At 35.3% G+C, this 27854-nt stretch overlaps 1 protein-coding gene and 1 pseudogene across 1 annotated transcript; both read left to right on the top strand.

The window, feature by feature from the left end:
- Positions 1-11318: 11318 nt before the first annotated feature.
- Positions 11319-15594, top strand: LOC107610121 (uncharacterized). The gene is made up of 2 exons (XM_016312199.3): positions 11319-12901; positions 15221-15594. The coding sequence occupies exons 1-2, from the start codon at positions 11706-11708 to the stop codon at positions 15243-15245; spliced, it is 1221 nt and encodes a 406-aa protein (XP_016167685.1). The 5' UTR covers positions 11319-11705; the 3' UTR covers positions 15246-15594.
- A 6803-nt stretch (positions 15595-22397) lies between these two features.
- Positions 22398-27592, top strand: LOC148553976 (protein FAR1-RELATED SEQUENCE 5-like; annotated as a pseudogene).
- Positions 27593-27854: the final 262 nt, after the last annotated feature.

The raw sequence follows: 27854 nt of genomic DNA, 5'->3' as shown, positions 1-27854 counted from the left end.
TTCAAGTTTTCACATACTTTATGTTGTATTGTATTTCATATCCGTATTAGTGTCAATGCCTATATATATTTCATAGCTATATACTAGAGGTGATGTGATTTGTTTTTGGGTATGAAGTATATAAAGATTATTTTGTCTTCATACATTTTAACTTTTACTACTACAATTGAATGCATGTTAGCCTAAGATGATGGAGTAGGCAATAAAAGAGAAATATATTATCTAAGTCGAGTTTTATCTGATGTTGAGTCTCGATATTTTCCTGCTGAAAAATTATGTTTGTCACTTTATTATGCTTGTATAAAAAATGTTACATGATTTCTAAAACTATTAAAGTAATTGCAAAGACAGATCTCGTAAAGTATATGATGTCCTATCCACTCTTGCGTGGTCAAATAGGTAAATAGATGCTTGCTTTGATCTAATTCGATTTACAATATATTCGTGTGAGGATGTAAAAGATCAGGTCATTGTAGATTTTTTAGTCGATCGACATATTAATTTGAATGACTAGGGAGAAAATTATATTAAAGTCAAATCTTGGAAATTGTATTTTGATAGATCGAAACATAAAGATGGTGCTAGAGTTGGTATTCTAATTATATCTCCAAATGATATCCCATCGAAGTTCTTATTTGAATTGAAATATCAATGTTCTAATAATGTAACTTAATACGAGGCATTAATACTTTAACGAGATTATGCAGGTGGAGGAGAGAAAGTATGCTGTCAAATTAACAGGGTTTTAGTAAGAATTGGATAAAAGAAGATATGAAATTGGTGGATTTTTCCTTAGCGATCTTGCAATTGGATTGACAGAATTTTAGTAAGATTGGAGTGGTTGAAGATATTTCCACGAGTACAAAATTAGGAGTACAAAATCAGTAGTACACTACAAAATTAATGAAGAGGCAAATGAATTAGCCCAAATTACTTTGAAATACAAAATTTTTCCTTATACATTAGACAAATTGGCAAAGGTGCAATAAGTTTTAGTGCTAGTTGGAGAAAGAGAAGTATCGGTGATAGATGATTGGGATGATGATGATTGGTGAAAACTAATTGCTTCATATTTAAAGAATCCTAACACAGGTTGATAGAAAATTAAAGTTGCAATCGATGAACTTTGTAATGATGGGAGGTGGGTTATACAAGAAAAGTGTCGATAGAAATGTTATGAAGTGTTTAAGCGAATCTGAGGCTATGATGCTTTAGGTGAAGTTCATGAAGGAATTTGTGGAGCACATCAAGCTTGTGAAAGAATGAAATGGGTTTTTCGTCGTGATTGAGTATGTTGGCCAACTATCGTAAGGGGTTGTATTGGATATGCTAAAGCTTGTTTGGAATATAAAAAATACGCGGTAGTTCAACAAATTCCTGCATCAAACTTGCATTCTATTATCAAGTCATGACCATTTTCAAGGTTGGATTTTAGACATAATTTGTTTGATTCATCCATCATCATCGAAGGGTCATAAGTATATTTTAGTGGCGATCGATTATTTTACCAAATAAGTCGAAGCTATAGCTTTGGTGATGTAACATAAAGTGTTATTGTGAATTTTATCGAGGAAAACATTATCCATCAATTTGACATCCTCCAAAAATAAGTATTGACCAAGGAACTATGTTTGTTGGTCGACACATAACTAAATTTGCAGCATCTAGGGATATTAAATTGGTTACATTGATGCCTTACTATGCACAAGAAAATAGCCAAGTAAAGGCACCAAATAAAATTATAATAGGTTTAATTAAAAAACATGTTAGTCGTAAACCTCGCAATTGGCATGAAACTTTAAGGCAAGTGTTGTGAGCATATCAAAATTCACCAAGAGGTTCAACTAAAACATCTCCTTATAAGTTAGTCTACAATCACAGTGCTATTTTTCCTTTAGAAATTAACTTGAATACTATAAGAGTGATGAAACAAGAAGATTTGTCTGTCGAAGATTATTAGAATGCAATGTTTGATGAATTGAATGAGTTAGATAATGAACATTCAATTTTATTGGATAATATCATTCGACAGAAAGAAAATAAAGCTAATGGATATAATCGACACGTGAAGAGTAAAGTCTTTTAAATTGGCGAGTTGGTGATGAAAGTCATTCTTTCGTTTAAAGAGAAATTGAAAGTATATGGTAAATCGTCACCAAATTGGGAAGATCCTTACCAAATAGTTAAAGAGTATTTAGGACATGCATATAAAATTAAAGACATCGATACTTGTAGGAAATTGAAATCAATAAATGGCAAATACTTAAAGTAATTCAAAGTCAGCGAGTCAAGTGAATGATAAGCAAGTATCGAAAAGTGTTATGACAAAAAAAGCATTATAGAATTTAAAGCAATACAAAATTCACTTGGCATACCAAACCTTCAGTCTTCGTATGGTTGCAAAAGTTGATCCAGTTCATCCTTTAAAATGTTTTTCTCTTGCTCGAGCATTTGAACCTTTTGCAGTTATTTCTTTTCTATAACACGAACATGAGTAGTTCAAGCCTCTAGATCAGTTTTCTCCTTTGATAAAGATAAAATTTCTTGGTAAAGAGTTTGTTTCCTTTGTTAAATCTTCTCGAAGGGACTTCGAAGGAAGGTTTCATTCTGTTTGATCTCAGCAAGCTTTATCTTTAATGCTTCTTTTATTTTTTCTTTGAAACTTTTTCCTTCTTAATGATCAGGGAAGTATCGAGCTTTGTATCTTGATCTTCAATTATTTCCAATTCTTTCCTTTGGTATTCAAGTTTGCCTTGGTATTTGAAGAGTTTCTTAGCATGGTTGATAAAAGATTTGACAGGATCAGTGAAGTCAGGAAAAATTTAAAATTAAATAATGGAGCTCAAAATGTCATTAAGAGAAGTGTTTAGACCGTTTTGAGTGGACCATGCTTTGACAGGGTTGGCAAGTTGAGTTCTCAATTGTTTCAAAATTTCAAACATGTTGGGATCCATGGTGGGTTTGATCGAGACTTGATGTTGAACTTCCTTAAGAGGACTTGAAATTTTGGAACCAATTTTTAAATGTTCTAATTTGTTCTCTGAACTTGACAAATCTTTATCCTTCCCTTTGGAAATTTTTGACATGACACCAAGAACCTCACTAAGATTAAGTTCATCTTGATCTACCTTCTTGACTTCAACTTCTTGGTCGATTGCTTTGGGATCAAGTTGAAGCAAATGAGAATGTGGATGTTGCTCAAATGAGGTAATGTCTCGGTCCTCGAAAATTGGGATCAGGTCAATAATGTTTGAATCATCCCTAACATTGCTTACAGGGCTAGCTTCTTTATTTTCTTCAACATTAAAAGGAAGTATTGAATCAGAGCTAAATGACGTTGAAGAATGTGTAGATTGGGCTTTAGTTTCTGGTTCCTCCACATGGGGGGCTAGTTTCTGTAATTTTGGGAGTTAGCAACCTTTTTCTACATATCAAAATAAATGGAGGTAATATACTAAACTTTTAATTGAGAAAATATGTACAAGGTAGTGTAAATACCTTAGTAGCTTATAAATCTACGAAGTTGAAAGAACTGATGGAGAAGACATCCTCGAAATTAGTATTGACATTTTCAACTCTTGATTTGGAGATCTTAATATTGGAACCTTTGGAGGGAAAATTAGTGGATTTGGTTGGTTTTTGGGCTAAAACTTGTCCTTGCTTAGACTTCTAAAAAAGAGAGAAAAGAAGGAAATGGAGTTAATGAACTATTGATAAAGGAAAAAAATTAAAGGATCAAAATTTATTCTAATTTACCTTTGCCAAATTTGAAGTTGTGGATGATACTTTCGATACTATGATTTTCTTCTTGGAAGAATTGGAAGTTTTTGCTTTATGTTTTAAGACCACTTTATTAGCAGGTTTCTCAACCATTATAAGGCAAACCTTTATCCTACCATGAAAAATTTGTTCAAGACTTCGATTATATTGTGAAAAATATTTTTGCCACCAGATAAGAAAGGACTTCGTGACATAAGAGCTGGGAACAAAGTCAATGGTTCGTAGTCAGATCGATGAGCTTCGTTTTGATTTAAGAGTTGATATATCTGCTTCGTCGAGTTGTAAACTTGCCTACTAGGCTGACTAAACAATTTTGACCCAAACAGATTTGGTAGGACTTGAGAAAATTAAATTTGTTGAGCAACCAAGTCAGGAGCATGAAGGGATACTCGATATCGATCCTTCTTATATACAGAGCAAACACTTCAATAACTGTGAACTTAGCCTAAGTGTTATCGACATAACATTGTACCTTTTCATTTTCAGATTTAGAGATCCTGAAGGCTTGAAACCAAGTTGGAGCACACTTGCGCTCAACAAAAAGGAGCAAAATTGAGTTCTTCATTTTGGAAAGATTTGGCATTATAAAGCTTGGTGAAAACCTCCTAGAATAAATCTTCCATAGTGAAACCTAAAAATTTAGGTTTCAACACTAACAACCTATTGCCTTTGATACGTTATTTTGTTGCAGTGGAACGCCATCAACAAACATGAACTTCTCAAAAATAGCATTAACCACAATTGAAAAAACCAAGGTGAAAACTTCCAGCAATAAGAGGAGTTCGCTCGCACAGACCTTCTACCATCTGGCCCAACTCATCCTATAAAATGCCTAAAAAGAGCTTGGCCAGGCAATAACTTGATGTGCCTTCATGAATGAGTATAGCTAAAGGCTGCTAAAGCTTTTGCAAGGTCATATTACGCGAGCAGAAAACTATCCCATTCAGCCAAAAGCATAGGAAGCAATATGTTCTTCGTCAGTGATAGGGTCATCACGTTGCCCCATGTTGTTTTTTATAAATTTTCCATAGGTTGGATTGTTCTAATTAATATCATACTCCTTGGTTGGCTTTAAGTCTGGAGAAATGTCGAACAATGTTAGACCTACCATTCCACACGGAAGGTGCAAATTGTTGGTTGTTCAACTCCAGCAATAAAGGGTGGCTCCGATCATCCAACGATGGGTAGTGAGTGGATATTGAGATAATCAAATAAGGTCGTATATGCCTCTAAAAGCCCAGAAATCTTTTTTGTGTGACTCAAGTCTTTTAAACCAAGTTAAGAAGTTGGCATTCTTGAAGGAGATTTTAGGGTTGTTTCAAAAACTACGAGTGACATCATCGAACGGAGCCATATATATGTCATTTTGTAAAGTTGGAAAGAAGGGTAAGACTTTATCGATACTGGAAGGGGACAGAAGAAGACTTAGAAAGCAATACACCTGATCATCGATAGCAAAAGGAAATTTTTTTTTTCTATATTGATGGTATTGATAGGATGCTCGATGGTGTCTAAGTCTCTCAATAAAACCTTAAGATTGGTGCTAGAAGTTTCCCTAATTGGTTTTCTCCATTTTCTTGGTATTTCAACGGCCTTTTTAGATGCCATAGCTAAAAAAAAAAAAAGAAAATGAAAAAGAAAAAAGGGGTATTTTTAATATCAGTAGAAGCAAAATAGATTATTTCTAACTAATAAAAGAAAGAAGAAATAACAAATAGTGATACTTAGAAAGTAGGTTAATTTTGAAATATATCTATAAAATAAAACCAAGCTTCAGATACAGATTAACATTAGTATCAAATGAATTTGGAGCAATAAAGTTGTGGAGTAGTATCTAGATTCACAAGAGACGAAGCTTTAATTTTTGAAAATGGAAATGGGACTAGTTCTTAGTAGCAGCACATAGATAATGAAGAAATGGTCTTTCTGAGTTAAAGGGGAAGATGGTGCATGAAAGTATGAATATATTGAGAAAAAAGAGTTTAAAAAAGCTTTTTTTTACTGAATGTGAAAAGCGTGAGGCTGAATTGTAATTAAGTATTTATAAGCAAATAAGTTAAAAAGATAAAGCGTTTTGTTTCCGTTTTGAAAAAAGAGAAAGCTTGAAGTTAGTGGGAAGACATGTGTCATGAGACACACATTTAGAGGATATGATAGCAGGAGCAGTTATGAAAATAATGCCAGTTACAGAGTGTTGATTTTTTCAAATTTGATTGTTAGTAGGTCAAGAAATAATAAAGTTTTTATGGCCAACGAGTCAAAATTAATTACATAATCGAAGAAGGTCAAGAGAGTAGTAATTGTCAAAGGGAGAACTCAAAAAAAAATTTCAAATTCAAGGAAATATGTGTGAATAGTTATTTGGTGAGTTGATGGGCAAGTGACGCATCGTGAGATGATTAAGTGTAATCACCTACAAATTGACAGTCCACAATAGAATTGAGGTGGTGTCAATAGCATGGTGTTCGAGCAAAAAGACTTGATTGGTGGTCTTTTCGGCTGAGGGTGACATCAGTTTCAAAAATTGGTGAACGTAGTATATGAGATAATTATCAGACATGTGTTTGGCGGGAACGTTTATTCTTAGGTCCATTTTAAGGTAAACACGTGGAAACACAAAATTGGTAGAAGGTGGCTATAAATAAAGTGACAAATGATGAACAAAGGGTTGAAAATTTCACTGAAAAATACACTTACTCTCTTACACATTCCAATGACTTTCTATGATTTTGTCTAAGTTAGCTTTTTATGTAGGTTTTCTTCCACACTTTCTTTTATATTCATTTTAATTTTGCAATCTTTATTTTCTACAAAATTATATCTTTTGTAATTTTATTTTTTTAAATTAACTTTTTTTTCATCTTTGTAATTTGCACTCCAATTTGCTATGGAGTTTTTATTTATTTTGCACACATTTTGAATTTTTGAAAAGTGTTCTTTAAGTTTATCCAAACAAAGTTTATTTTTACCTCATAGATTAATTCTACAGAGTTTTTTTGACTTCATTATTGACAAAGTAAAAGATTTTGGTGCGCATAAAATTGGTATTCATAAATAGAAGTAGGTTTCACTCGCAAATATTTGATTTTGAACCACGTGAATTAATTTCAGTTGATTATTACTTTTGATTGCTAAAAATCTATATAACACACATAGAAACAAAAACCCAATCAAATGTTATCACTTGCATAATATATTAAATGAAATAATTAAAAATGATATATAATTTTAATTGAGTTGAGATCAAGCATTGAAATGACAAATCTCATAATGAGTCTTAAATTAATTTTTATGAGATGTAGTCTCACAAATTTTTTTTTGAAATAAAAAACTCAACACAACAAGGTGGAGCATCAACGTCTCAACAGAAAAGTACTAAACAGATAAAATAAACTAATTCCTAATCATCTTCGACAAAAGCCGTCAACAACCTAAAAGATCAAATATCACTCCATTCTTTGTAACTCTTAATCGACCTGTTAACTACTCTTGCAACACTTGATTCTTGATTCCTAAAAATTCTGTCATTCCTTTTCAACCAAGTGCTCCAAATGATAATAATGAAACCAAACTCACCAATATTCTATTAATTTAACTGCACGATTGACCCCCTGAACCACGTAAACTTACGATCATTCAGCTCTATATCCACCAGTTCGATAAGCTGTTAACACACTAGCACCTTTTCTTTCTTCCAACTGCACAACCTCATTGAAGACACCCATGTAGCAAAGAGGAACTTGACATATTTCCGATAAAAAAACTCAACTTTTCCCACACTGCAAGCTTCTCTTCCCTTGTATGCGCACCATACACCAAGCAAACAGCACAAATAAAATTATTGTTTGTCAATTCCCCTTCTATACACAACCATCTCTTCCCTTTGTAACAATTACTCAACCTAAGCATCAAAACATCCCACATTATTAATAAACCTCCTGAAGCACCTTCCGATCCCACAAATTCCAAACTCACCGCATCATTACCCCAAAATTGCACTACATCAAACTCAGAAATCACCTCCTTCTTTGTCTTTATCAATCCTAATATATTCACATTATTTTTACTCTTAAAATTTTTACCATTTTCCACTTTCCAACACCCCCTAAACCCCTCATATTTCACAAACTAAAATCATTTAAAAACTTTATTACACACCTTATTTTGGTTTTTAGGGCGGCACCTTCTTGCTTTCTCTTTCTGTTTTGCTTGCCTTCTTTTTTGTGCCAATACTTCATTCTGAGCTTGGAGAATAGCCATAATGTCCTCATCCTCGTCATATAAAACAGCTCCTGATTCGACAGTCAGATCCCAAGCAGCCCTATTTTCAGCCATATCTTTATCCCAACTTGCTCCATGTTCCTCTTGATTAATTTCACCGTCTGCATCCTGCTCTGAGTCATCCGAATCTTCCAAGTTCTTTACGACCCTTTCATCATCCAACCCAATTTTCTGCACCACTGTATTCTCATCCTCTAAATCTGAATCTTGCATTGCATCACTCCTCATTAGACATATGCCAACATGCTGCTTACCACTCTCGTCCAAACTAGCGTGGATCTCATTAACTACACCTAGTGGAATGTTTTTCTCTACTGTGCTGTTCGAACAATTCTCCGCACCTCCGCCAATCTCTTTTCCAGCTTGATTCTGCTCGTTGGGTGTATAAGGGGCTTCATGCTCCTCCCTGTCCTCCATGCCATCAAGTTCAGCGCGGACATTATCACCTCCGCCACTAGCAGCTGACTTCCACACTGCTCCCAAATCTGCCTTGTCGGTGCTGTTCACTGTGGCATCAACCCACGAACTCCATGACTAGCCACGCCCCTCTCGTCACCGTCACCTGTAGCAGCTAGCAATGAGGCCATTTTAAAACGCACAATGACGTACTCTCCGTCGCACCACACAGCCACTTCGCCGCCACACCCCACTAACATTTGGGCCTTATATGCTTCAACTCAGCCCCAACTGAACTTTTGTTCAACACCAGATCAACCCCTTCCTTCCGTTTATCCCCGTATTCCCAAGTTTCTGTTCTTTCAGAGATTGCTTCGTTGCTGATTGTTTGAGATCCCATAGATTCCGCACTCACCATAACTGTCGGATATATCAAAGGATTATCCGTTCGCGTTTTCAAAAAACCCTCATGACACTCATCCAAATCCTCAACAGCAAATACCTTTCTATCCTTGTCATGCTCTGCCTCCCGTAGCCCATGTGGCATCATTACCACCGCATCCCATCCCACCTCCAACGGTTCCCTCTGAATTTCTAGTTCTTCACTTCTATGGTGTTCCAAGACAACTCTCTCTTTCTCGTTCACCTCAAAATTCTTTTCTTTGATTTTTTCTTGTTTTCCATCAAGAGACTCCCTGACATCTTCATCGTGTGTAGTGGTTTTTCTTTGGACATCAATCTTCCTCCTGTACTTAGCTTCACCCACAAAGATCTCTTTGCTCCTTAATCGCATTCCATTCATCTCCTTGATGGCCTTTAATGCACCTCCTTTTGTAGTATACCTGATAAAAGCAAACAGATGGATCCGGCCATACTTCTCCTTACGTGCCAAATTGATGTCATTTATCCTTCCTATCCACTTGAACATATGAAATAATTCATTCTTCGAAACATTTCCAGGTAAATTATCCACAAAAATTGTGAATGATTCACTCTCCAATCGGAGATACGCTTTCCAATTCCAAATCCGTGGATCTTTTTTAACATGAGGCTGTCTAACTTTATCCCGCCTTACATTAGATATAGATAGATTATAGTCTCACAAATATTTATATAACATTTTGTAAGATCCAAAATAAAATTAAACTAAAACCAAGTATTAGGAATGCTCTTAATCACAGCAAAAAAAAGTGGGTCGATAAAAGGATTTTATAATACACTATCCATATACATACAAAATTTTCAATGGCTAAGAATAATGGTGGAGGAACTGAATTGGTTCCAAAAACTTACTATGATACATATCTTATGACCTCCAATTCCATAACTATTTCTTATGGATTTAAATGATTTATGTTTTTTTAAACATTTTATTTTTGGATTTTTACGGTATCCCTCAATTCGACAACTCAATGACTAATTCATCGCAAACTAGAGTTTTATTTAAGGGTTTGTCGTTGACTAATATTGCTGCATGTACAAAACAAGATTTAAAACTCCAACCATACCACCATAGTTATCAGAACCAAACCGATAATCAAACCGGTCAAACTACTGGGTCACTAGTTTAACCAGTGGATCACATGTTGAACTAGTTGATTCGGTCATAATTAAATAATTATATAAAATTTAATTTAATTTTTATTTTCATAATAAATGTCTTTTTCTTTAATTTTATTTTATATTCAATTGATTATTATTTTCAAATTTTAATAACTTATCAATTAATTTATATTTATTATACTCTCAAGTATTTATAAATTCATATTTATTAAAATCTTACGTATTTATGGAAAAAAATAAAAATAATAATCATAGAAATAAAAAATATATTGTAATTAATAAATATTATGTTTTCTTTAAATTTGTAAATTTAATTTAATTTTATTTACATAATACATTTATTAAAAAAATTATGTATAAAAAAATATTTTTTTTAGTTTAACCGGATTAAACCGGGTCGATTTAAAGTGATTTTGTATGGATTTCACCGAATTGTATCGAATTTGACTAAGTTTGACTAGATTAATTGTTTGATCAGTTCAAATAATAATTCACACCAAATTGATAATCGGATGACCAAATTTTCGGTCTAACCAGTAGGACTGGAAGTGAGAGTTGAGTCAAGCTATACCAAACTCAAGCTCGACTCATAAAAAACGAGCTTGGCTCACGCTTCGGCTAATTAACAATCGAGTTTATTTTTTAAACTCAAACTCAGCTCACTAAAAACTCACAAACTGGTTCAAATAATAGGAACATAATCTATAATTCTCTATCAATAAATTATAACTTATATATTTTAAAATTATTTAAAAAGATCAATTCTATATATTATTTATCTATCAATAAATTATAAATTTTTTATTTATGTCCTACATCAAAATTATATATAAAAAATAAATATAAAATTTTAAATAATTAAAAGCATTAATATATATAATCGAACAATCACGAACTAATGAGTCGAATTTATCCAAATTCAAACTCGACTCATTTAATTTATAAATTTAATTCTAAGTTCAAATTTAGTTCACCAGCTCACGAATTTAACATATAATTTAACCACCTGAAGTATGGTTTAACCAGTTGAGCTAGGGCTCAGCTGCAATCGGTTCTAGTTTAATAACTATGACTCCAACATTCTGTCAAAGTGCCCCGTGTTCATATCAAAATTGATACAGAAATTTAAGTCTTCATTCATTGTTTTGAGAAGCCATTATCCAATCACGTTTTTTGTTTTTTGGTCGCTACCGTTTTACGTTTTCTAGGCAAAAAATAGTACGAAGCGAAACCGAAACGGAAACCAATCATTGTGGGCTTCTTTCAAGATTATGGGCCATAGTAAACTTGGGCCGACCAAGTACAAGTTCACGTGCAACACGCAAAGAGAGAGAGCGAGCGAGCGAGCGAGCGAGCGCCATATCAAGATTCAAGAACAGCATAGAACAGGAATTGATGTATCTTTGTTGATGAAAGTTGATGAATTGATGATGATGAAGAAAAGTCGTACAGCGCAGTTTGATTAAAGCTGAGTGACTTCAATTCGACCACATTGCCTAGCCCACTCTCTCATATCACTCCAACGCCACCCAATCATTATTTTCTGTCGCCCACTCTTCTAGAAACCCACCCTGCGGCTGCCGCTGCCGCCGCCGCCATCATCACCACCACCACCGTCACCGTAACCCTATTTTTCTGACGTAATTACTTTGCTGAATTGGCAATCAATTGAATCTGGGTGACATATGGGTGAACAAACACTAGGTCAAGAACAATCCCTAACACCAACCCCGATTGACCCTCCACCTCAACCTCCCTCCAATACCCCCGCTGCCGCGCCTGTCATCGAGACCACCACCGTTGCCAACGCCACCATTGCTCATGTTTCCCCCACAGAATCCGAACTGAGCAACAATAATGCTCCTCCTCCGCCAACAAACCCTACCGCACCACCTTCCAAAATCCCCCTCCGCCCTCGCAAGATCCGGAAGCTCTCCCCTGACCCCGCCGTCTCCCAGCCTCAATTGTCCTCCGCCGCCATCACTGAACCTCCAAAACCAACCTCATCCTCCAACTCGTCCTCCGCAGCCAAGTCTGCCAGCCGGAGCACCAAAACCGCTCAGCAGCAGCAGCAGCAACAGCAACAACAACAACGAGCCCTAGCGGTTCCGAGGGTTGTAGCGAGGTCGCTATCGTGCGAAGGAGAGGTGGAGATCGCACTCCGCTACCTCCGCAACTCGGATCCGCTCCTCTCCCCTCTAATCGACATCCACCAAGCACCAACCTTCGACAATTTCCACACCCCTTTCCTTGCCCTAACGCGCAGCATTCTCTATCAGCAGCTCGCCTATAAGGCTGGAACCTCTATCTATACTCGATTCATCTCTCTCTGCGGCGGCGAAGCCGGCGTTGTTCCTGAAACCGTTCTTGCCCTAACTCCTCAGCAGCTCCGCCAAATTGGGGTTTCTGGAAGGAAGGCCAGTTACCTTCACGACTTGGCGAGGAAGTACCAGAATGGGATACTCTCCGATTCGGCCATTGTAAATATGGATGATAAATCTCTGTTCACCATGCTCACAATGGTGAACGGGATTGGGTCCTGGTCTGTTCATATGTTCATGATATTCTCACTCCATAGACCCGATGTTCTTCCCATCAACGATCTTGGAGTCCGCAAAGGGGTTCAGCTTCTCTACAATCTTGAGGACTTGCCCCGCCCTTCTCAGATGGATCAGTTGTGTGAGAAATGGAGGCCTTATCGCTCTGTTGCTTCGTGGTATATGTGGAGATTCGTTGAAGCCAAGGGAACGCCTTCTAGTGCGGTGGCTGTGGCCACTGGTGCGAGTTTGCAGCACCACCAGCAGGAGCAGCAGCAGCAACAGCAGCAGCACCCTTCACAGCCTCAGCTTCTGGATCCCATAAACACCATGTTTAATATGGGGTAAGAACATTACTGATTTATTTCATATGCTTAATATATGGTGGTTTACCCTACGGTCCTCATGCTTGATGATAGGTGGGTTTTGTATATTAATGCTATAGTTGTGCATTTGCTCCCACAATATTTGGAATCCCATTTAATTTGTGATTCTTTTGGTCTCTTGTTTTCTTCCTTAAGAAAATGAAAAGAGATTGCTTCCTCAAGATTGTGGATGTTGTTGCTCATGCTTATTTGTGTTAGTAACGAAAACCATGTTAGTCTAAGGGGTTCTAACGCCTTGGAGCAAGACTCAAGAGGCGCCCAAGGGTGCTCAACAATAAAAAATCATAAAACACTTAACTAATAGGCATACACAAGGCACTTAGGCTTCTAAAGATTAGAGTTTATAATTAAACTAGTTGAATTGTATGATAGCGGTAAAGTTAATAAAATAGCAAATCTCTAAAGTTAAGGTCAGTCCAAAGTCAAGCGGTGATTCAATTCAGTTTAGCAGTGGATTGGCGCTGTAAATGACACGACTTCCTGTCTTCTCTGTCCTCTGGTCTCGAGGTGGAATGGTGTTGTAGGGCATCAATTTGTTACCCTCTCTAATCCAATTTTCAAGTAGTGGAGTGGTGCTGGACTAGGCTGTTTACTTTCCCCCTTCTCCTCTGCTTCTGGCAAAGGAGTGGGTTCATGGGCAATTTTCCCCCCATCTTGGCACCTTACCTTGGTTCAAACATAAAGCATTTCCCAAGTGTTTGATATTTTGAGAACTTTCAGGTGATGATGGTCGTCCTTCTAGGACATGCATGAATCGTGTATGAAATGTGGGAGTGGGAGCACAACCTTGGAAAATGATGTGAAACCTTCAAATGTCGTTGTAGCTCTTGTTCACAAGATCCTTTATGTTGTTGCTTCTTCCTAGATTGTTTTTCTTAATTTGTTGGACAGGTTTTCCTTTTATAATCTTCCCTTTCTTTTGAGTAGTTAATCACATTTAAGATGCTCTTTCATCTTATGGAGCGTGAGCTATTCTCTTTATTTCTTGTTTACTTTTCTGTTGATTTGGTAGGTTGGCTCTTGGCTGACCACCTGACTCTATCCTTTTTTTTGTTCTCTTTTTTGTTGGGATGGGGATTTCTCCTTTTTTTTTTTTCTAGAAAGATTTTTAAAAAGGTGATGGATATCTCAATGATCCCACATGGGACGTGCTCTATATTAGAAGATTTAGTACATGGTCAGATTTAATCATTTCATTGAACATGATGCATATTTTTAGGATGACGCTATCTTTTTTATCTGTCCTTTGGCCAAAGGAAGCAAGATAAAAATAGCTATCACTACTCTATGTTGGATGAGATTATTGTCGCATAACTTAATGAGTCAATGGACTTTGGCCAAATTAAATTGTAACATTCATAAATGTCTTTACCGTGTTATGTAACATTTAAGAAGAACACGCCTCCAACACATGGACATGGTACCAAAATATTGTGTCCATCCTTATACATAATGCCCAAGTTGGGAGGCATTGTATGTAAATGAGTAAAGGGGATGTATGACTCCTCTTCTTGTTTGATCATTCTAACAGAAGTGGTTTGAATTCAGGGCTACTTTTGTTATGCAAATTAATTAGACTCTCGGACAAATTGTATTTTGAAATTTCATCTTTATTTTTCTTCAGCTTTTACTTTTTCCATATTAAGGTTTCTGTCGATATGTCTGTTATGGCTTGTTTTGCATCCTTATTGAGCAAATTTTAGTATTTTGTTTTGTTGTCAGTGTGATTGGATTAAAATATAATAGGACTTTTCATTTGAAGGAAGCTAGTGTGGTCCATTATAGAGTCCTGAGCTTAACATTATCCATAGTGCCCTTGTCATATCAAGACAATATTACGGCAGGAATTTATTTCTTTGCCTGGTTCTTTAGAATATATATCCTCTGTGATTGGCTAATATATACCATTGTTTACCCCTCTGTTTTGTGGATTATATTTTAATTTTTTTTATTGTGTGTTCATTACATATGTTTCGTGTTTGTTGGTGTCAAGTTTTTTTTTCTAATTTATTCATGCATATACATACCTTTTTATTTTAAGCTCTTAACGAAAATTTGTGAATCTCAATTTGTAATTTTTTTTTTTGTTTAATTGCAAATTCAAATGTTGATCTATTCCGTGTTTTACAATCGACTAGACAGACTTGTATTGTTCAGTAACTCTTTCTTTTTTTTTTTTTTTTTTTTTTGGTTGGGGGGGGGTGGTTCTTGATTATTCTGTCTGACCGATTACATAATTTGCATGAAGTCCTCTCATGTAGTTGTAATATGGTACAGGGCGGCCTGTGCTTGGGGACAATGATTGCCGTGGAATGTAGAGAAGTGAAGCCATCAGATAGCGGTCGATCAGATTTGAAGTTGCAAATTCTAGGCATGAAGTGTACTTATTGGTAGATTTAGGTTGAAACTCGAACAATGGAGCATTTAAGGATACGAGTGTATGGATTGCCTTGTGTTCAGCAAGACCAGGGCAAGAGTAATAAAGGCTTGTCCTTAATTTTGTTTCATTATTGTTGCAGCAGGAGACCATTTTGAATATGTCAAGTGGTCTTTCATATGACAATACTAAAGAGTGCACTGCTCCACTGTGTTCGGCTTTTTGCCGCTTGGACCCTTGTATCTATTGTCAATGTTTGACTCCTTATCTCTCCTGCTTCTGACTGGCCCCTTATCTATGTTAACTAGTTACATTTTAAATAACCGATTCAGCGTTGACTAATTCCTAATTATCCTGATAAATACGTTATACACCTGTGCACCACTGCCATGTGGTCGTAAAATCACGGGGAAAAAAAAGAAAAACATACACACACGAGCGCAAAGTTTTACTCAACATTAGAATGTGTTTGTCATGCCAAAATAGTGAGAAATAAGTAAATTACACTGAAAATTTTATATTAATATTGAGAAAATGGTGTATCATGTTCTTGAAATTTTGATCGAGTTATAGCTCGTTTTAAACAAAGGTTAGAGGGATTGACGGTGTGGGTATTTACAAAAAGGGGATTTTGTAGACTATAAATTTTTGTTTAATTTGTTTAAAAGTAGAGATAGAATAAGGTAGGATTTATCTCTCTATTTTTAAATCATATGAGTAAATATTAGACATTATAAAAGAAACTTTCCAAAAGTTACTTTAATACTTAAGTTATAGAATATTTTGAAACTTAAAACTTACCTATTGTTGACAATTAGATAATTATTCTTTTCAACTATTGAATGGAATGTAGAATTTATATATATAAAAAAAATAATACTAGAAGGTCATAAAAAATAAAGTATGTTGTTGGATTAATAGACTAAAGGAACTAGATTAAAGGAATTGAATTGATGATTAAATAATGACAAAAAAATAAATCAATTCTGATGGCTCATAGTATTTTTCTTTATATAATATAAATTCTAAATTCTATCCAACTAATGAAGGGAGTGAGTTAATTTGATATATAAGAAGTAAGTTTGCAACATTAAATTAACATGCATGTTAATTTTTACTTTAAACTTAGAATGTTTGATTAAAATAATGGTTTTGATTGGAGTTTGCAAACTAGAAATGTCCTTAAATATAAATGTGAATCATATAGTCTATATCATAATTTTATTTGAAGGTAATTCCAAGGAAACAACGTGCTATGCATTAGGAGTGTTGTAGTTAAAGAGTCCCCACCCTCGGTACGCTTCCATTTAGGAAAGTTGCATTGCCAGCCCTTATTAGCACAAAAATGGAACGATTTTGCTGAATGGAGAATACACTATTCTTCAAGATAAAATCAGAATTCAGAAGATGCTACTATCTTTACAACAAGACAGTAGTGAGTGATTAAGGATAGCAATCTACTTTTTAAAAATACAAGAAATATTGGGGATTTCGGGGACGGCCATAGTATATCAGCAACATCACAAATCCAACAACAACAACCCGACAGTAATTGTTGTTACAGCTTTACTCCAGTGGGATATGCTATTAGCATATGCCTTTATTCCTCCTAGTTTTCGTAATCATCACTACCTCCTCATGCAATTCAATTCAGTCCTTTGTCCCATATTATGTAATCCATTCATACATTTTACATTTAAAATGAAATAATTAACGAATGACAAGTTAATTAACTTAAAATATGTACATTACACATTGAATCATCTAAAATGTTTTGACTATAAATAGAGAAATGATCAGCTCCCAGTTTCCGCAGAGAAATTAAAATGAAGTACGAGTATGAGAATTATGACCCTTCATTCCCTGACCAACCGGTGGTTGATCAATACCTGCCGGTATGGTCTAGGCTACCGGCATTTGGGTCCAAGCCAGCATTCATTTGGGCTCATGACACCATCCTAACCTACTCACAACTCAATGCCTCAGTTGACCACATCTCCTCCCACCTTCTCACTACTCCCACTCTTCAAAGAGGTGACACTCTCCTTCTTCTCTCTTCTCCAGGTCTTCACTTTGTTGAACTCATCTTCGCTTCCCAAAGGGCTGGTCTTTTATCTGTCCCTATAGTCCCTCCTCACCCTTCTTTCGCTAATGAAAATTATCACCACCTTCTTAGAGTTATCTCGCAGACTAAACCCAAAGCTGCAGTTGCTCATTCTTCTTACATTTCATGTATCCAACGCTATCTCTCTGATCACAACAACATTAATCATAATCTTAATCTTATTCGTGCGTTACAAACCATGAACTGGATTTCCATTGAGGACATCAAGCATGGTGCTAATAATAATAAAAATAATGATAAATTTGGTGGATCCCTAACATACAATGGTTGCAGGGAGAATGATGTGTATCTTGTTCAGTACACTTCTGGCGCCACCGGGATTCCGAAACCGGTTCTTGTAACGGCGGGTTCAGCCGCACATAACGTCAGAGCTGCTAGGAGAGTCTATGATCTTCACCCAAACAGTGTTATTGTTTCGTGGCTTCCTCAGTACCATGACGCTGGCCTCATGTTTTTGTTGTTAACCATTGTTTCTGGTGCTACTTGTGTTCTTACTTCACCAACCTCGTTCATCAAACGTCCCAGGTTGTGGCTTGAATTGATCTCTGAATTCAAGGCCACGTGTACTCCTGTACCTTCTTTCACGTTGCCACTGGTTCTCAAACGTGGAGGAGTTGATAAAGGAGTTTCTCCCATTAATCTCTCCCATTTGAGGAACCTTATACTCATCAACGAACCTATTTACAGAGACTGTGTCGAAGAGTTTGTTGGAGTCTTCGGTCCCTTTGGGTTAAGCTCTTGTGCCGTTTCTCCTTCTTATGGTTTAGCTGAAAACTGCACCTTTGTTTCCAGTGCATGGAGGAGTGAAAGTGACGCGTATTCTTCTAGTAGCTTCCACGATTTTCCAACTCACAACAAGCTTTTACCGGTTGCGAGACTATGTAGGAAGGAGGAACAAGAAGACATGGAAATCGTGGTGGTTAATGAAGAGACTCATGAGCCAGTTGAGGATGGCGTTGAAGGTGAGATTTGGGTTTCATCACCAAGCAATGCTTCTGGATACTTGGGACACCCTTCTTTGACGAGAGAAGTGTTCCATGGAAGACTGAGGAACATGGTTGGAAGATGCTTTCTTAGAACACGTGACACAGGGATTGTTAAAGGAGAGGGGAGATACCTCTTTGTTACTGGAAGGTGTGAAGATATAATCAAGCTCCAAAATGGTGAAAAGATTCATCCTCATTACATTGAATCTGCAGCCTATAACAGTTGCACAAAGTTTTTGAGAGGTGGTTGTGTTGCGGCGTTTAAAGTTTCTGAAACAGTTGTTGCAGTGGTGGCGGAGTTACAGAGAACTGAGAAAGAGATAATGGTGGATAATGAGGTGTTGGGTAGCGTTTGTAATGGGATCAAAGAAAGTGTTTTGAAGAAGGAGAATGTTCAAGTTGGGTGGGTTGTTTTGGTTAAGAGTGAAAGTGTTCCAAAAACCACTTCTGGGAAATTGCAAAGATGGCTTGCTAAGGAGAAGATTCTTGGTGGGAAAATGAAGGTTGTGATGGAGATGAAATTTGGTGATGATGATGTTAGTAGAACTTTACCAACTGGGTCGTTACTTTCACTTCTCTGATCACATACATAAAAACTGTATGGTTAGTAAAGTAATCTATGACGAGTTTATGTATTATTATTACTGTTGCAAGAGATGAGTGTAAATAGTTGTTGAAGATTGAGTCTACACCAATACCTCTGTATTATTGTATGGTGTTTACTCTGATACATATTTGGATTGTGCATAGATAGAGGGAGAAAAAAAAAAAAAGAGAGAATAAATACTATTTTGTGGATATATATATGGGTGATGGTGAATGAAAGAGAATCGCCAACCTGTGAACGACACATGGTTTGAAAGGGGTAGAAGATCAAATTTGTTGACTCCACGGTGAATTCGCTAATGGAGGCATAGTAAATGTTTTCTATGCTAAACCATGATAATTAATTAACAAATAAATTAGTGAATGATGGAAATAATCTGTAGTTGGATTTTTTTAAATGTCATACACTCCCATTATTGAAGAATGGGAAGAATAGAAATAGAAAGAATGGGAAGAATAGAAATAGAAATTAAAAGGTAAAATTAAATTTTTTTTATATTTATGAGCTAAATGAACAAACATTCAAAGTATTTGAGAAAATTAAGGTTCAATCTAAAATTCAGTGCTCAGTTGTGGGAGGTGGGACGAAGGTCATCTTCGACGTCGCTTCTGGAAGTGGATTCATTGAGGAAAGTTTAAAAGAAGGATACAATCGTTGGTGGAGACGACTTCATCCGAGGGCAACATCAGAATCAGCATATTCGCTAGCAACTCAGAGAGAGGAGTGGAACCCTAGGCTTTGCTCTATTATCTTCTCTCCTCGGTCTTCTTTCCTTTTTCTCTGTCTATCTCTCTCAAGGCTGGAAATCCTGAACCCTGGCATTCAGTGCTAGCTCTCTGCCACCTCCAGTGTCCATCGTCTCTCTTCCTATGTGTGGCTGTTGTTCTGATGGTAGACAATTGGTAATGTTTGTCCTTCTTGTGTGCTCTAATTTTAGTGTTTTTTTTTTCAAAATCAGATGAATATATGCAATTGTTTTGAATTTGCTGAGATGGTTTTGTGTCAATTGATTCTATTAGGCATATGATATACTGGTTTTGTTCCAAACAAATTGCACATACATGGTGAATTTGAATTTCCAAAACGAAATAAATAAATTGAAAATAGAAAACAGTTATAATATTCAACATCAAGATGATCCATATAATCAATCACCCCAAAATTGTTTCTTATCGGCTCCTTTTAACTCTGCATCCTCCAAATAATTGATTGGAACAAAACTCGATCCTTCTGACTTTACCAATAACAGTACATATAATAGATATAAGAGCACATATAAGAGTACACATAAGAGTACCAATAATAGTACACATAATAGATATAAGATTTAACCATAGCCAAATTATTCATATCTCCGTATAGAAAAATCAAATGACAAAATCTATGCATTTAAAAAAAAACAGTGTGAGTTAAGTACAAATAATTTGTACCAAAGTGAAATTTATATCATTTTTTAGCAATTCTCCTCCGGTCACAGATACACAAGTATTTTGGTAGTAAGTGTTTTGCTTTTGTTCTGTTTATTTATAGGCAAGATGCTGAAAATTTTTCTTGAACCGTTTCTAAAAATATATTTTTTAGATTGCTCTAAAATGAAAACAAAATGGTTTTCCTTCTGAAATACCTTTAAGTTGGACCTTTTCTTTAACTATTTTCGTCATTAAATATTACCAGTCACATATTCTAGCATTTGCAACTTTTGAACTCCCACCAAAAGTGGTTATTGGAACAAAAAATCTGGAATTATTTTTTCCATTTAAGGCCAGATGTGGTCAAATTTTTTGTCTTAAGTTACATGTTTCATTCTCATTCTATTTTGTACGGTGATCCTTCTCTATACGGCTCTTACTTTTTAAGGGATAAATTTTAGGGATTAATATTTAACACTTTATTTCTGTTATTATGACCAATGATTGTTGTTGAATATTAGAAGTATTGATAAAGTTGTGATTTATGATTCTCATATTTATGTATGAGCTATAAACGATTGAAAACATACTATTTCTTCCTCTAATGTGATGCAAGCACCTATAGGTCTTGGCTCAAGGTTGCATTCAAACATAGGTTGGTCTAGGTCTAGATAGCATGACAAATGATGTGAATACATGTCCCGTTAGTTTTCAACTGTGAACTATATTACAATAAGCGAAGCATTTGCATTAGCCATCAGTGGATGTCCTTAAAAATTTCTAAACAAATCTTATAGAATTTTTTTATATGATGTGTGCTTGTCAATTTAATTGGCTAAAAAATTTTAATAACAACTCATTCATAATTGGTTAGGGATCTACTACTCAGTCACAACTATGGACTTTAGTTAATGCCTAATTGTATAGCAATTGTCTCCATTTAAGTTAACTGTGTAATTTACTATGTATACGACATGCTTTGTTCTCGACTGGCTTCATTATTTTTTACCCTAAGATGTGTGAGAGTGAGACAGATTTGGACGATGGCAGCACGTCAGATTTGTCAGGCCAATAGAATGATGGTTGGAGCATTGATTCTGGTGACGAAGATGATTCGAACGGGTCGGAGGAACCGTATACTGACGAAGGTGATAGTGGCCCTGCAGACAGCGAATACCAAGGCTGCGATAGTGGTGGATGCAATGTAGATGCCTCAACAGAGGATCATGGGAACTCAGGAAATATCATGGGTGAACAATTTAGCAGACCAGACCCTGTGAATGATTTTGTGTTGTTATCTGCAGAGTTTACCGGGGTTGAAGATGCCTATGCAAGCTATGTGGGATATGCAAAGGGTATTGGTTTTGCCGTGAGAAAGGGTGATTCTGTTAAAGACGAGTAGAAAAATATTGTCAGGAAGTTTTTCTACTGCAATCCGCAAGGGCTGCGGGAAAAGAAGCACTATGAGAGGGTTGACAGAAAAAGGACCCATAAACCGGAGACGAAGACAACTTACAATGCCAAGCTTGTGTTTTTGGACAAAAGTTGTGGGAAGTGGCAGACGGAGGAATTGGTTGAGGAGCATAATCATAACTTGCGTCCCCAGCGTTCACTAATGTAATGGCACCGCATAGAAAGATCACAGAAGGTTACAAAGCGCATATACATAGCATGCATGAAGCCAGTTTCCAGACAACTCAAATAATGGGCTTCTTTGCCCATATGTGTGGTGGATATCGGCATATCGCAATCTTAACTTCATAAGTAAGGACTTGTATAATTATATGGATGGAGTTAGGCAATCCAGGATCGTTAAGGGAGATGCAGCCGCAGCAATAAGCTACTTGAAGGGCAAGGCTGAGTTGGATCCTATGGCAGTTGTGCAGTACACGTATTGCGCTGAGAAACACAACAATAAGCTACTTGAAGGGCAAGGCTGAGTTGGATCCTATGACAGTTGTGCAGTATACGTATTGCGCTGAGAAGCACCTTGATCACATGTTTTGGTCAGATGGTTACATGCAGCATGACTACGAATGCTTCGATGATGTGTTGGCATTCGACTTGACATATAGAAAAAATTTATACAACAGACCTCTTGTAATATTTTCAGGCACCAACCACCATAGACAGACAATTATTTTTAAACAAATATTTTTAAAATAAAACACATTGAAATATAATAAATAGAATCGTTAATTCAATATTTATCAATGAATAATTAACAGAAGAGAAAAATATTGCATAAATAATAGAAATAATTTGATAATATATAAATTAATTTAGACCATTAAAAAAAATAAAAAAGGTAACAAAAAATAAATATATAATTCTATTTTCTATTATATGGTACAATGTTAATTTATAATATAATAAGACATAATGTTCTCATAGATAAGAACATAAAATTTAATATTATTCTTTTCTAAAACTCATATCTGTACAAAGAATAATATTAATAGAAAAGAATAATATACGATGCAATGAGAGAATATAAATAAAAATAATAGTAGTAAAAAAGAATAGTATGTGTATCATATGATTCTTCATACTTGAACCCCTCTCCTCAAAGAAGGAGGCATGCATGATGAATAGCCACCAAGTTGTCATGCTTGTTAATATATATGTAAATTATAATACATATAGATATCTTTTATTAAATAGTTTACTTCTATTTAATTTATTTTAATTTTAGTTATAAACTCACCCATTCTTATATTAATTATATTTTTATTTAACAATACTTATAAACTCACTTGTTTTTTTCATAATTATATGATATCTATTAATAATATTTTTCAATAAATACTTGTAGTATATAATAGTATAATAGGTATAAACTAATTAATAAATTATTAAAATTTTAAAATAATAGTTATTTAAATATAAAAACAAAATAAAAATACTTATGATAGAGTAAAAATAATAAAATATTTATTATTCCTGTTTCATATTGTTTTAGAATAGGTTGATTATTCTTAAAATGTAAGTGAATATATATATATATATATATATTTAAAATTTTAATTTTAAATTTTTTACTATTTTATATTTTTTATTTATGAAGGATTGGATCAATCGGCAGTAACCCAATAGTCTGACTAGTTCAGTTTTGACAATTATGGCACAGAGGCAGCAACGAGACGTGACCGAGAGAAGCTTCTATAGTAGCGTGTAGCGAATCCACAAAGAACATCATCTTCTTCAACATTCATGGAGCTCTCATATGTTGCTAATGGAGGAAGACTGTTTACGTTGGGGTGGGTGGGAACTAAGTCGGAGGTATGAGCCTGTTGAGAATGGCTAGAATTCTTCAGGTTGGGTATGCTTTTGTGAACCTTACTTCAGATCTAAAAAAAAAGTTATTCGTTAAACTAATAAATTCTATTGCTTCATCTATTTCAGCTATTTCATCTTCTCAAAAAATATAAAAGTTTAATTTTCTTTATTTTGTTTATAATTTTAATTGTTCTTTTGGTTTTCTAATTTTTAGAATATACAAAAAATAGGACAATAAATAATTATACTTTATAATTTTAATTTTTACATTGAAGAATTTAGACATCATTTTAATTATCTACGATTTTATTTTTTCCAAATTCTCAAGAGGATACAAAATTAATATAAATTATTTAAATTAAATTCATGTCATTTGATAAATAAAATAGGAAAAAAAATTTTTTAACAAAAAAGAGTTATTTTAAACAAATAAATATATACTAAATCATTAGGTAAATGAGACGATGGGGCAAGGGAGTTTATTAAGTTCAAAAAAAATTATGCAATCTAATTTTTAACGAGAGAAAAATCATGTGACACATTTTAATTGTTAAGTTATAATAATAATAATAATAATAATAATAATAATAATAATAATAATAATAATAATAATAATAATAATAATAATAATTGAGCTTTTTATTTTTTGGGCATATTTTAATTGAATGTAATTTTATTCTCTCTACACTATCTTCTTATCCACTTTCGTTTTTTTCTTTTATCAGTGAACATCGGGGCCAACAGCCTATCCATTTTGGCTTTTAACTTGTATACAAAAATGGCATACATTCTTTGTCCAACCATTCTTTAGAGATCCAATCATTTTTGGTGTGCGAGCACTTCTGTCCATTTTAAACCTATGATTTTTGATATTGAAATCCCCTAAATGCCCCAACAGTAAAGCAAAAACAATTACCGCACTTAACTCTAAACCGGCTTTGACTAAGCATCCAGCAACTCATTCCAAGAATCCACGTGTCTCAAGACTATTGGACGGTCAACCAAAAGTCACCCTTGGTCACTCTTTGCCACCTAATACAGTGCCACCACAGAACTTACCATATATATATATATATGCGACGTTTGTGGTGGCCAGACAAAAATGGTGGCTAAGATGATCAAAGATAAATATTCAATCTAAGTGTTATGCATGGCACTTTTGAAGAGCGTAGACCAAAAAAGTTGACTAGGTAAAGCATGGTAAAATTTGGTAAAATTGTTAATGAAAGTGGAGTAAATATTTTGAATCTCTAATCAAATTTAATTAAGACGCTGATTATAGATATTAGAAAAAGAGGTGATACGAATGCGTCGACCGTTGTTTTTGGGTTCATTGTTCTTAAAGGAGAGTTTTGATTGATAGCACCGACAGAGAATTGCTAAGGAGAGATGTATAGCATGAAGCGAAAGGGAGTGAAGGAGGACATCCATCATAGGAAGCGGGGAAAGGATTGGCATCGGTAATGGAATAGTATAGTGACATTGGGATCGAAGCCCGTCGTGGGTGGCTTGGAAGTTTCACAAATCAAATAAGAGCTATCGTTATGGTATTGAAATTTCTTTTTTGGGAATATACTATGTTAATGGTTCTGAACATAAAATAAATCGAAGAAGGAATCCTCTGGGTAGGAGAGATTGATTAGTGGGAAGCATTACCACAGGGGAGGGGGGAGGAAGGTGGTTTTCTTGAAAATTTGATTATTGTGTAGTCTTATAATTTTTTTTGGAAGGGAGATTTGGTTGTGGTTGTACAGTTGGATCTAATCAAAACTAACATGAAGAAAGAGGAGTGTTAGGGGGTTAGTAGGTTTTGTGATTTGTAACCATTAATTATCTATTATTAGTATTTTTAATAGTGTAAGATTACATCTAATAGTGTGGGATTACTCACTTTTGTTTTGCTGGTTAAATGTTGGCCAAATTTTACTAAAAGTGCTGGCCCCTTAAACTTTTTTCATGAAGAAATAGAAAATGGGCAGCATAGATTTGTTTAAATAATAAATGTCGTGGCCTTTGCATCACGAAGGAATGAAAATGTGAATCATATATACTATTCATGAGTGTATGCGTATTGCGATGGATAAAATATATTTTTGCTTTTAAAGTAGTGTAAATTTAAGTTAATTCCATAAATGCTGTAGTGTGTGAGATGCTTTGTTCTTGATTAGCTTCACTTTGGTTTAACACAGGGATGTGTTGCGGTGAACCAGATTAGGAAGATGACATCACATCTGATTTGTCAAGTGAATGGACTGATGGTTAGAGCACCGATTCTAGCGATGACAATTATTCAATAGGATAGGGGAACCACAGATGGAGGCAGGGGATAGTGTAGCGGCCGACAGTGAATACCGTTGTTGGGATGCTCGTGGAAGCGCGATGAATAGCTCATCAAAGGTTTATGGGACCTAAGAGAATATCACAGGTCAACAATTTAGTAGTCTAAGCGATATAAATACAGTTGTATTGTTATTTGCTAAGTTTAATGTGGTTGAAGACGTGTATGCAAGATACGTGAATTATGTAAAAGGGTATTGAATTTGTGGTGCGAAAGGGGAATTATGTTAAAAACGAGGAGTGGAATATTGTGAGGAAGTTTTTCTATTGCAATCAACAAGGGCTACGTGAAAAAAAGAACTATGAGAGGGTGGATAGAAAGAGGCCCACAAACTAAAGATAAGGACCAATTGTAATGTCAAGCTTGTTGTTTTTCTGGATAAGAGTTATGAGAAGTGGCGGATGAAGACATTGGTGGAGGATCATAATCACGAGTTGGTGTCTACCGAGTTCACTAATATAATGGCACCACATAGGAAGATTACAAAAGGGCACAAAGTGCACATACACAGCATGTATGAAGCCGCGTTCTAGACAACTTAAATCATGGGCTTCTTTGACCATATGTGTAGTGGATATCGCAATTTGAATTTTGTAAGTAAGGACTTGTACAACTATATAGATGTCGTTTGGCAATCCAAGATCGTAGAAGGAGACACAGCAACAACAATAAGCTACTTGAAGGGCAAGACTGAATCAAATCCTACAGCAGTTGTGCAAGACTTGTATTGCATTGAGAAGCACATTGGTCACCTATTTCGGTCAAATGGGTACACGCAGTGTGACTACGAATGCTTCGGAGATGTGTTGGCGTTCGACTCCATGTTTTAGAAAAACCTATATAACAGACCTCTAATTATATTTTTGGGGACTAATCACCATAGACAAACTATTACTTTTGGATTTGGTTTTCTAGAGGATGAGAAGATTCCATCCTATAAATGGTTGCTGAGTAGTTTCTTCGAGGAAATAAGGCACAAGGAATCGAAAGTGGTTGCCACAGATGGTGATGAATCCATGCGCGAGGCCATTAGAAGTGAATTCCCTAACGTGACGCATAGGCTTTGCACTTAGCATCTTGCTCAGAATTTCGTTGTCAATATCAAGGACAACGACTTTTGTACTGAATTTAAGATAGCTATGTGTGGTCACTTTGATGTAGAAGATTTCGACGATTATTGGGTAGAGATGGTGGCGTCATTTGATCTAGAGGATAATGATGGGTTGCCAAGACATATAAAGAGAGATGTAGGCATTTACTTGAGTTGAAAGTTTTGTGTCAAAATTCAAACTACTTCTCGATGTATGGGTATTAATTTATCGTTGAAGAAATTTATTAAGTCTGGAAACTGCTTACTTGATTTGGTTGAGAACTTGGATCGGGTAGTTAATGATTATTAAAATAATAAATTTATTGTAGATTATAAGACATTATACTCGGTTCGGTGATGATTACGGGTCTCCAAACCTTGGAAAGAGTTGTGAGTAAGTTGTACACAAGAAAAATATTCTTTGAGGTGCAAAAATAGATTGATTGGGTTGGCGCCTTATTAGTTTTGCACAGGAAGAGTATTAGTAGCATCGAGAAGTTCATGTTGAGGAAGTTTTGAAAGCTCCACTATGTGTATTCGGTGTTATTGGATAGAAGTTCTGATAAATATTCTTGTTCTTGTAAGTTGTGGGAGAGATTACTGCCATATATTGTGTCCTTAAAGAACTAGAGAAAGAAGAGTTGGCCAGCTGTTTAGTGCTTCGTAGGTGGTGCAAATATGCCAAAGTATCTTTTAGCGG

The sequence above is a fragment of the Arachis ipaensis genome, chromosome B7 (genome assembly GCF_059453495.1).
Source record: "Arachis ipaensis isolate K30076 ecotype BB chromosome B7, ASM5945349v1, whole genome shotgun sequence".
In the NCBI taxonomy this organism is placed as follows: domain Eukaryota; kingdom Viridiplantae; phylum Streptophyta; class Magnoliopsida; order Fabales; family Fabaceae; genus Arachis; species Arachis ipaensis.
This window is presented reverse-complemented; position numbering and strand designations above follow the sequence as displayed.